The sequence below is a fragment of the Macrobrachium rosenbergii genome, chromosome 36 (assembly GCF_040412425.1).
Source record: "Macrobrachium rosenbergii isolate ZJJX-2024 chromosome 36, ASM4041242v1, whole genome shotgun sequence".
NCBI classification, from domain to species: Eukaryota; Metazoa; Arthropoda; class Malacostraca; order Decapoda; family Palaemonidae; genus Macrobrachium; species Macrobrachium rosenbergii.
Genome location: NC_089776.1, coordinates 5,412,433 through 5,424,798, shown reverse-complemented (window position 1 = coordinate 5,424,798; position 12,366 = coordinate 5,412,433). Strand labels below are relative to the sequence as shown.

Genomic DNA, 12,366 nt, shown 5'->3' with positions numbered 1-12,366 from the left:
TTAGAAATTCAAAATATATTGCCAAGGCCGTACTACAACTGATTTGCTATGAAAAGAGGAAAGCCTTAGTCAGCTATCATTCTAAAACACTCTAAAACCTGCCATATCTCCAGCAAGCTTGAGACCTTTGAGACAATTTTATTTATTTTTTTTTTACCTCATTTAACCTGCTTGGTATTTTGTTACAAAATTTTACAATCATAACTCTGAACACCAAAAACACTGTCAACCATTAATATAATAAAGGGGAATGGGTATTTGAAATGGTCAATATTATTGAACAGCTAATTTTTATTTATAAAAAAAGAGGGTACCTAAGAAAAACAGTCTCCCTTCCACTCAGCATAAGAAACTGAGATGTAGCCTACACAAAATAAGTTTAATTCAAGTTTGAATTAGGATGCTGTTAGCTTACAAACATTGAGAACAATTCTTTCAAGTTCAGTACAGTGCATATATCAAAACATTTCACTTTACCATAATTCATACACACAATTCTACAATTAAAAATAGATATTAAAATCTAATGTGTATGTTAGTTTGTATTAGACAACTAAATACAGCTTCAAGAGATAGTCATGTTTTACTCAATTAAAACATGGAAGACATACTTTCCTCTAAGAACTTTTTGTATATAGCCATAAAAGCAGCAATAAATGCTTCTATATGATAGATTGCTTTGCTTCCTTGGCCCAGGCGATACTCGTGAAAAGCAGCAAGTCTTGTTACTTCACACTTCAGCTCACCATCACAGTTACGTACAAGTTCCTTTAGTAGTCCCTGAAATAAGTGTCAATAAATTTAATGAATACTAATGATTTTATAAATATAAGAATACATGTAAAAATTAAGTCTTTCATCATAGTACTACCACAATCACGGGAGTTCGCATGCCTTTTCCAGCAGTACATAAGTTTTATCATTTGTGTGAGAATCTGTTATTTAAACCAACAGAAACCACCATTCTGTGTAAGATTTTGATAGTATCATCAAATGTTAACCAAGAACAGTGCAGATACCCAAACAAACTATCATACTGTTTACTTTATTATTAAAATAATTTAACCAGACCACTGAGCTGACTAACGGCTATCATAGGGCTGGCCCAAAGGATTAAAATGAAATGGTTACCAGGTCTAGACCATTGGCCAGGCACTGGTACTAAATGATAAATGACAATGAAATTTTAAACATAAATATGAAAAAGGCACATCCTTCCACTATGAACACACGCGCACATTAAATACATTTACTCCCATTTCCATCTATGCAATAAAAAAGGAAAAAAAATCAGAAGATTTTAAAATTCATATTTTTTTTTTATTTATTAAATGCCCCATGGGCTTTTGCATTTTCATAAATTAGTTTTTATATTTTATCAATTCATCTACAGCTCATCATGAATATTATAATTCAAACAATTGAAAATGTTGATTCTGATAAAATTTCACTGACTGATCTATTTCTGAAACTTGACAACTGTTGTTGGTTATATTTTGGACACTGACACTATGCTGTGCTGTTCATTAAGTATCCATGTGTCAGACAAGTACGGCCTATTCAGAGACATATCGGAATTGCTTGTGCACGTCTCTCTTTGGTATGATGAACTCCATTTCCTAACAATAGGTTTTATTGGTTTTAATTTATTATTTTCAGGTTCTTCACTCCATATATTTTGCAATTTATAATACCAATTTCTATATGTGTTATATAATCATTAACAGGGATATTTACATTTGATTGTGTCATATGGGTTGCTTCTTTGGCTGCTTTATCAGCCTCTTCATTTCCTTTGGTCCCTATGTGGGCAGGGATTCAACATATTTCTACATTTTTCCCATTACTATATAACTTGCAGAGTAACAACTTAATTGGTTGTACAATATTTTTTTATTTGTAACTCTGAATAGCTTCTATAGCACTTCTTCAGTCACTAAAAATCTCAAAATTATTGGATGTTGTTTCTTTAATTATTTTTATGGCTGATGTAATTGCACACAACTCTGCTGTGAATACTGAAGCATTATCATGTAGGGAGAACTGATACGTTTTGTCTTGGGATGCTGCAGCATATCCCACTCCATACTCTGATTTAGATCCATCTGTGTATATTGCGTAAGGTGGGCCTTTTCGGCTTCTATGGTCTATTGCATGTTGTCTATGGTGCTCTGGAGTATATGAGTAACTTTTTGATAAATATTTTAAGTGTGCAAATTCTCATTTAATCATAGTCCAAGGAGGAGGTAATTTTACTATTAAAGGTAATTGTATATATTTATATTCAGCGACTCAATCTTCTAGTTCTAGCAGGGAAAGGTGGTGGATGATTGTTTATAAGTACATCTCTTAATTCAAATACTTTTTTGTTGGAGAATCACTTGTCTGAATTCTCAGGCACTCTTCATTGTTACAAACTCTCTATGGAGAGACAGTGGTAGTTCACCACATTCAACTTATAAAGATGAGGTTGGTGATGATCTAAAGGCCCCTGAGCATATTCAAAGGCCTTCGTTGTGAATTGGATCCAACACTTTTAGCACTGCGTCTGATGCTGAGCCATATATTTCACTTCCATAGTCAATGATAGACAGCATTGCTGCTTTATACAGTACAATAAGGGTATGTCTATAAGCTCCCCAAGTAGTGTTGGATAGTTTTTTAATTAGATTTAATGCTCTTTTACATTTTGATTTCATGTATGTCATGTGAGCTTTCCAATTTAGGCGAGCATCAAATACTAATCCTAAAAATTCTGCAGTTTGGCCAACTGGTATACTATGATTTCTGATTTTTAAATCTATTTCTTCACCTTTCTTCCGCATTTTATTTCTATAAAACACGACTGCTTGGGTCTTATGTGTGGATAATTTAAAGCCTACAGATAGGGTCCATTCATCTATTTTTATTATGGTTTTATTGATGATTTGTTCTGCATATTTTATATGAGATGCTGAATACTATATGGCAAAATCATTCATGTACAGGTTACTTTTAATTCCAATATGTAGATTATTACTGATATCATTTATTGCTAACATAAACAGTGTGCCATTAAGGACACTTCCCTGTGAAACACAATCTTCAAGTGGAAATGTTTTTAACAAAATACCATTAATTTTAACCTGAAAATTGCGACAAAATACCATCAATTTTCACCTGAAAATTGCGATGTCAAAAAGTTTTGGATAAGCTTACATAACTTTCCACGGATGCCACTTTTACATAACATTTTTATTATTATTATATTATTATTATTAATTTATTTAACCAGACCACTGAGCTGATTTCTCATAGGGCTGGCCCGAAGGATTTGAATGAAATACCAGGTCTAGGCCAGGGGCCAAGCACTAGGACCAAACAGGTCATTCAGTGTGGTAACATATGAATGAAAATGAAATTAAAAACTGCACCAAGGCATATACTCTTACACTGGAACACATGCACACAACATGACAAATTTTTAAAGTAATTTGTATTTTTCCTAACATACAAACTTGAGATCTTCATATATGGGATTAACTTTCAGCGACCTGGAAATCCAGCTGTTAAACTTTTGCAAGGAGGTTATGGTAACAGTTTACCAACAGTAGGGGCGGAAGCACTGCCCACCAAGTTGGTATACATTCAGTTCTACGCAGTTTACCTTTTGGTCCAGGTAAGAGAATGAGGGGTGGTAAGAGGTGGGCCCTTAAGGTAAAGACCTCAGGTTTGTATGTTAGGAAAAATACATTAAAAATATGCCATTTGTTCCTACACAAATACGAACCCTCGGTCTTTACATATGGGAGACTTACTTTTGGAGGGAGTATTCCAAGTAAATCTCTGAACTGAATGGTGGTTCAGCTCACCTGGGTACTCTCTTCCTGGTCATGAAAGAGCAAAGGAAGGAGACCATACCTCTGATCTATTGAACAAGAGAGATGTTAAATTGTCAAACTTCTGGCCATTTCGAATTAAAGGAATGTAACATCCTTGATTTGAAAATGTTTGGATAAACCCACATTGTTGGAGACTATAAAGCTAAGAATAACCAACTGGTTTGCTCATAGTCAGTCCCTCTCTCCCCTTGCTAGAGAGGAAGAAGGATTTGCATCTACTAATCCAAACGGAGCTAGATTATAGATAGGATACTCGTCATCTAGATCACCTGCATGCACACCAGTCGAGCATGTGGTGGCTCGTTCACTGTTCTGTCCACTGGAAGATGAAGGAAGACAGGAGAAAGGGGGGAGGCCATTCCCATACACACCTTCTCGCAGTAGCACACTTTAGGCAAGATGCAACCTGTCCCTCAAGAGCTGGGTGAACTACATGACTTGTTAAGCATCCACCACAGGATCCAAGGATAAGGAGTCACCATAGGATCCAAGGATAAGGAGTCCAAGGACCTATGGGCAATATCCCATGGTAAAAGGAGATGAATGTGATCTGCACGATTACATTCCATCCTAGTACTCGACCGACAGATTCTTCCTGAATGCGATGGACAGACCAATGCCCATGGCCTCGAAAGATCTGGACTGAATTGTACTCATGTCCACCAAGAAGTTGCTGGGTGCGCTCATTAGATAATCTCACTAGTCAGAGAAATGACAATTTGGACACTGTTTCTCTGCCAACTCGAAGCTAACAAACGAGTCGTCGGCATTGGGCTGAAAGTCTAGTCTTTACAGAGGCAACATTAACTTCATACTATCATTGGCACCACAGGACCATAGAAGTGGAATGATCCATCTCACTGATCACTTTCGAAACATGTAAAATGACAAAAGGCGTAAGCTTCCAGATGTAAATGGGTACCAAAGATATCTTACTTTATTCAAAAGTGCGAGAAGACAGAACAGAACAGCGCTAACTCAGTAAACTGAGAAAGGACTATGATCAAGCTTCTTCAGTGGTTCAACGAATTTCCGGAAGTCAAGATGCCAAGATCAACTGTCCTTATCTCCTGACTTCAGTGAATACATGTAATTACATCCATCTTGCCTGGGATGTCTGGTTGGCCACTGTACTGAATGTTTTTCTGTCTGCTCATGCATTTGCACTGCAATAGAGTAAATGAAAGGATGCTCTGCTCATGTACTTGCACTGCAATAGAGCAGATGAAAGGACACTAAGACCTTTTGATGAGCATTGCACTACTGTGGTGTTGTTGCTATCACACCAAGGAGTGTATATCTTGGATCTTGAAACTCTTGAAAGTCTAAAAAGAACTGCTTAAGTTCCAAGAAAGGAAGTGTAGGAGACTGCCGCCCTGGTCAATGCTCCAAAGAATGAAAAATCTCTGGAGGAGGACAGTGTAACCATGGCACTACCTTGGACACTGAGACTCCTGAAACTGTCTTAAGATCCATATAATATTCTCTCCTCGGGTTGTGGATCAACTGGTAATTACAGCAGCAGCAGCTACTGCTTGCATCTCCCACTCCTCACAGGATAAGTGTAACTACATCAAGTCAAAAGAAATGGAACTCCTAGACACTGCTTCCTGACTGAGTAGGAACCAAAAACAAGTTGTCAGAACTTAGTTTGGAGGTATAGTTGATCTCCCAAAGAATCAGGCAAAACGACGGGAAGTTGTAAGCGCAAGACTTGAATCACAGATGTGAAACCAAGCTTGTCTGTCATACATCCATTATCCTGGAGTGTGTCTGGTTGACCACTGTGCTGAGAGTGCTACTGCAAACCCATGCACCCACACCATCAATTGAGAAGAATGGTAGGACACTAGGACCCCCACTCTTGTTGGCTAAGGAATTACCATGGCATCATTGCTTAACAACACTACGGAGCGTCTATCCTCGGATCCTGAGCCTTGGAGATCTAAGAAGATCCCGGTTACTACAGTGCAGATTAGGTCAGGCTAGGCTAGGTTGGGTTAAGTACCCAATCTAACCTAACCCAACCTAGACCCTTGAAGAACTGGTAACTACCTCCTGGTTGATGCCAAGAAACAAGAAGTCTTGGGATACTGCAGTGCAGGATTGGTAAGGTTAGGCTAGAACTAGTTAAGCTTGGCTAAGTACCCAACCAAACCTAACCCAACCTAGTCCCTTGTAGAGCAGGAGACTACCTCCTGGTTGATGCTATTAGACAATTAGTTCCAGGATACTGAAATGCAGGTCTGGTGGACTAGACTAGAACTAGTTAGGCTAGGCAAAGTTAGGTTAAGTTCCCAACTTAATCCAAACCAAACCTAACCTCTTGAAGTATAGGTGAATGCCCTTTGGTTGATGCTTTGAGGCATGGAGTACTGTACCTCTGGAGGGGAAGTGTGTACAACACCCAAGGGGATAGTTGTCATCCTACCATTAGGCTAAGTTCTCACCTCTCTCAGAGAGGACGGGAAGGAATGGGGAGACCTTGTCGAAGACTATGACTTCCCTTTCCATCTTCAAGAATTAGTCTCCATCCCTGTTCTAAGAAGAGTATTGCAGAAGTGAACACTGAGGCTGTTGTACCGAGGAGTAGGCCTGGTACTGAGGAGTAGGCCTGATCCATAGGTCTGCGGAGCTAGAAAATAATTCTGATCGCATAAGGAAAAAAATTTGCACGATCAGAATTGACAGAATCATGTTTCAGAAGTGTAGGTCGGTATGGTTCTACATAAATTCACTGTAAACGAAAACCAACCTGCAGTTCAAACGAACAGGAATCTGAATAAATCCATGCTGACGAACTGTAACTACCTTGGCTTAGGGAGTCAAAGGTTAATATTAGTGTAGGGACAATCAAGAGTCAATGTTCAAATGTGAATGATGAAAAAGAGATTTCTTCCTACCTGAAAAATGTTGAAGTTTCTGGCTGAACACAATAAAAGATTGTCAATTCTCGCAATGACGGCCATATGGGTCTGACAGATCGAATTCATTAATTCAGTTGTCGGCATTAGGAAAAGGATGTTGGATACTATGATGAAAATGACTGGTGGGGGTCATAACTTGAGTTGGGAATGTCTGGGAGAACAATCCATCCGCTCAAATTCACTGGCCGTTCGTTCGGTGAAGTGAACATTTACTGAAAATTAAGGCTGACTTGCTACCGATGAATAAGATCCTGTCAACTTACGTTATGAAGGACATAACAGTTGGCAGTACGATCCCGTTCACTTGTATTTAGAACTGTTAGCGTCTACAAATTGAGCCAGACCCCGACGACGATAACAAGAAAGGTGTTTGTGAAATATCATTACGAGAGTGATTGAAAAACAACACAGAGAATTTCAATAAGACTACGATGGCGGAAACCTACAATAGCAACAGCCTATAAGTTATCGAGAAAAGAAATTACTGTTCTCTCTCTTTAAATGTGTGAATAAGTGAAGATTTTTTTGTCTTTTATAAGATTCAGAAAATTAAAGAAAACTCTAAGCAAAGTGAATAAAATTTTTTTCTTGCAACAATATTATTACCCTCTCTATGATAATTAATTATTTATTAAATAATTTGAATAGAAATTAGTTTTTTCTTCACTTGTGGTAAGGTGATGAATATTTTTTTGTTTTTGATGATATGATGCCCAATTTCATATAAAATTTTTCATTGTATGAAAGGAGATTTTGAAAGATTAATTTACTTGTGCACTTGAACTCAGTAGAATTTATTTTTTTACTGTGATAATTTGACAGAATTCTTTCCATTTTGGTACAGTACAACAAATTTTAAAATACTCAATTAATGTACTCACAGTTGAATAATTATTTTTTGTGGCAGAAAGTACAGAGTGTTTGATAGATTACTGAACACAGTTGGAGCATTCTGTCTGATTTAAGACCGTCGACATAGATCATAGCAGATATTAGAACTAAATTCCCACTCCCGCTGCAGTGCAGGAAATATTAACAATAATAACACAACTAACTTAAGAACCAAAATAGTGTTAATCATTCTAATACTACTAACAGTAGTAGTAATACGTAGTAACAATACTAATAATACTTGCACCTTACATTTTCACAATATGAATCAAGCAGCCGTAATTACAACGGCCACACGCTTCTGTGGACAGGTGGATGATTCAAATCCTGACAAAAGTAGACTCAAATCCTATACTGTAAACCATTGCTTATGAACACAGGAATAGTCACATGGCTGCGATGAAGAGCTAAATAAAGTAAGAAGTCTTGTTGCTTGTCAGCTCAAGAACAATAAGAGCGCTCATAAAACTTTTGAATTCCTAGAAGTTTTATGAAGCTTAATAACTATGCAGAATTAAGAAATTTGTTTATCACTCTGGGAACCAGTAAATAAGACTGACAGTTTATATAACATAACTAGATTCCTTAACCGGCAATATAAAACAATTGCTAATTTGTACAAATGCAATAGAGAAAATAAGAGACTACTTAAAGAAAAAAGGCATTACTATAGGAGATAAGACTCAGTTTGGAGATAGTGCCAGTAACTTAGTTGAGCTAAAAGACATGTTTACAAATTATAAATCATTTGGAACAATATATAGCAGCTCTTGGAGAAAGAGGAAAAGAAAGCTTTCAGAAAAATAAAACTTGATCCCAAGAAAACCAGCCTTCAAACATTGAAGACAATGAGAGAAGGAATACAAAAGAAAGAGATAGATCTCTCCAAGGAATTTGTGGGAACAACAGAAGCACAAAATGAAAGGAAAGGCAGAAATAATAATCCCACTTTTAAAAAATGAATAATAAGTTCTATGATAATTCAGACAAGTAGGGAATAAGTCAAATACCTTCCAAAGGAAAATATACCCAAAATACTAAAAAATGGAATCCAGATCAGAAAGATATAATCAAACAAGAAAGTGACGCAAAACCTTATAAATATAATTCAAACTCAAACTGAAATAACTCAACCCAAGTGACCTATTCTGCTCAGAGCAAGACCAAAAACAACCTGTAGCTTTCTTGGATATACAAATCTCATTTTTACAAGCGAGTGTGAAAACCTAGAATCTGCCACGGTTTGTAGAAAATGAGACATTTAACAAGAACTGCTGGTTTAGAACACAGAGAAATAAATAAATAGTTAGATTAAGCAGTAATGCGCTCAACATCAAATAAGTCTTCAAGTCAATGACAAATTGTCCTACACATAATACCACAAGAAAAGTCACTTAAGACGATAATCCCCCAAAAAGTAGAAAGAGTTAGTAAAAGGGGAAGTGAAAGGTTCATCCATACTATCCTGTTGCAGTGTAAAAAAAGTGGTATTTTCCATGGGCCAGAGAAGAAATAATCAGAAATGATTTACCTATCATTAAAGTTCAATAAATAATAAATTATATGCTGTACTTATGGATTCAGGTAGTACTGTGAGCATAGTATAAACATCACGATAACAAATTGCTTGGGCATTAAAGCGCTAATTCAGGTCAAAAGCAAATTAATAAAGGAGGTAAGCGGGTAAACAGATTAAAAGTTTAGATGTGAACGACCTTTAAATCACATAAAGCTGTTGAAAGTTTTATAGTTCATAGAAGACAGGTTTTCCACGCACAGGTGTTGTTCTCATTTAATTTAATGAAGAGATGTGGAATCATCTAGACTGCAGAGAAAGGAAAGAATTAACTGAAACAAGATAATGGGAAGTAATGCTTCTGCTTGGAAGAAAAGTTTACGTTCACTGGAAATCTGATCCAATTTGTCTGAGATGACTTCAACAAGTGAGAAAGACATACATAAAATCAATTACCATCAAGAGAACAACCAAAATAAAATGGAAAAGAATAGAAAAGAGGAATTCCCACAATTACAGACTAGAAACCAAAGAAGATGTACACATCCAGAAATTATATCCTCAAAGATAGAAATATTCCAGAGGCAAGTAATGGTGATCACAAAGGAGTTCTGAATATGGCCGAAAAACAAGGTGTCTATGTTGATAAATATGCCAGAGATAAATACAGATAGTTATAGCAATGTAGTAATAAGTTGTGATAATGAAGGAAGTTAATAAATGAAGTATTGTTGTTAAACAAAATAAATAAAGTAGATATAAGTGATATAATAGCATTAACTGAAGAAAATAGTGTAGATGCTGAACAATGTTATTTTTTCAGAGATAAAAGATGGAAGAAATTTGTTGCCTCCTTTTCTGCTAAGTCATAATAAGTAATTCATACTCAATAGACAGATAGTTTGCATCCAAAGTGTTTAACAAAAATACATTTAAGGGTAAGAAGAGAACTTAAGACGTTCTTTTACTAAATGAAGAGTTACCAAAATTTGTCAGGATGGATAATTCTTTAGTCACATGAAGGGTAATACTTGTGAAGTTTATGTCCAAATCTACTCAGATAACAAACTAATACTATATGCAGGCACTGTCTTTTGCAAGAGATACCTATTAACAATCCGTTACTAACATTAGAAGAAAAAACATTTTCTCTCTAACTGAGTCAAAGAATCTGAATTAAGCAAGGAAATTAGATCAAAACAGTTTTCAGAAAAACAAGGATAAATTAATTCAGGTATTAGAAAATACAGAGATGTAATAGCTACAGAAGGAGATAAATTAGGTAGAACAAATGTCCTAAGACACATAAAATTTCGTTAGATGATGGAACAAAACCATTCTTTGACTCTAATTATAGTTACCAATAAGCCAAGACTTCCATAGTTGATAATTTGATAGAAGAGATGAAGAAAGATGGGGCAGTCACATTCCTTCCCTAAATCTCCATATAATTCTCCATTACTACTTGTTCCAAGAAAAGATCAGAGTGGAGACTTGTAATAGATTATAAGTTAAATTTAACTTCATCCCAGATAAGTGCAATGCCAGCGGGTTCAGATAAATAGTAAGCTCCAATTCGGGAGGGTGCAAAGAATATTTTTCATCTTTAGATTTACTGATGGAGTGCCAATAAGTACCTTTGACGAAGAAGTCGAGAAACCATACACAGCCTTCAGCACATATAAGGACATACAATTTGAAACCATGCCATTTGGACTCACTTCGGCTCCTTTAACGATTGTTGAATTAATGCTGGATACTGAGGACATGAAAATGTTGCCGGTTGCATAGATGATGTTATCATTTTTATGCAAAAGATTTAGAAAATCCTCAAAACTGAAATAGTCCTAGAAAGATTAAATAGCAGGACTAAAAATCAAATTAAAGAAATGTCAATTCTTAATGAGTCATTAGAATACTTAAGTCATGTAATTAGTGAAGAGATGGTCTGTGAATGCAAGCAGTAGAGATAAAAGCAATAGTTGAATATCCAGCTCTACAAGATTTGAAAGCAGAGATGATTCTAGGAATGGTGAGCTACTATAGACCTTTCATTAAGGGTTTGCTACAATAAACTGGAAGCCATTAACAGAATTAACAAAGAGGATGTCAAATATGAATGGAATAAGGAGCAACCAGACAGCCTTCCAAACACTAAGAAGTAAAATGACCAGGAATCCTGTATTAGTCTGCAGATTTCTCCAAGACTTCTGTAGCCTGTGATGCCTCAGAGAGTACGGACTAGGGCTGCATTATTATAAAAGGACCAAAACAAGAATGAACAGTATATTATGCCCAGTAGAATAATACAAATGCAGCGGAAAGAATTATAGCACAATAGAAAAGACAATGTTTACTTCATTATGCTGGGGGTTAAAGAAAATTTGAACACATAATCTCTTGGGACATAAAGTCAATGTCTTACTGATCACAAACCATTTTGTTGATTTGTTTAAGAAAGAACTTTTACAAATATAATATGAAGTTTAATAGATGGTTCTACATTAGTGTCATTAGAGGTACCCCAGAATTCAGATATATCCAGGGAAAATTTAATACACTATGAATCATATCCAGATCCCAAGAAGAAAGAAGTACATTACCTAATACTTTTGTTTAACTTTATCAAGTAATGAACTTAGATTTAGAAAAGAGTACAAATACAACAGGAAAAAGATACAGAGAAATCAGGCAGATAATGGGACAATTAATGACAGATGAATCTGCAAAATCAGTTTGTTTTAATCAATAGTTTATTATATAAAAGACCAACAGTGAAGAATGGTTATTCTCGTCTATACATCCCAAAAACACTAATCAGAGAAGTTTTAGAACCAACCCACTCATGTATAAGTTAGCAGGACTGTCAGGAATCAAAGAACCAAGTGAATCATTACCAGAAAATTGCACTGTACATTGCGAGTGAATGCCAGAACTTTGTACAAAGGTATTGTAGTTTGTAATGAGAAATCAAAATCAACGTAAATCCAAAAGTTCCATGAAAAATATCATCGAACTGAATCCGTTCAAGTCATATCAATGGATTTTTAAGTCCATTTCTTACCACTGTTAGAGAATAGACAAACCAGTCTTTTACACTGTCTACCAAGATATGTAGGTGTATGATAAGAAATAGAGATGCACAGTGCAC

The 12,366-nt window shown here is 35.8% G+C and overlaps 1 protein-coding gene across 2 annotated transcripts in view; it reads right to left on the bottom strand.

Annotated features, from left to right (window-relative positions):
- The window catches only part of RfC38 (replication factor C subunit RfC38), a 230,369-nt gene continuing 218,003 nt past the window's right edge, over positions 1-12,366 (bottom strand). Inside the window, exon 7 of one of the 2 annotated variants that reach the window (XM_067134414.1) lies at positions 1-780. In XM_067134414.1, coding sequence (XP_066990515.1) covers positions 592-780 — 189 coding nt within the window. In that variant the 3' untranslated portion in view covers positions 1-591. The remainder of the gene's footprint in view (positions 781-12,366) is intronic. The other variant, XM_067134415.1, reaches the window with a different exon arrangement.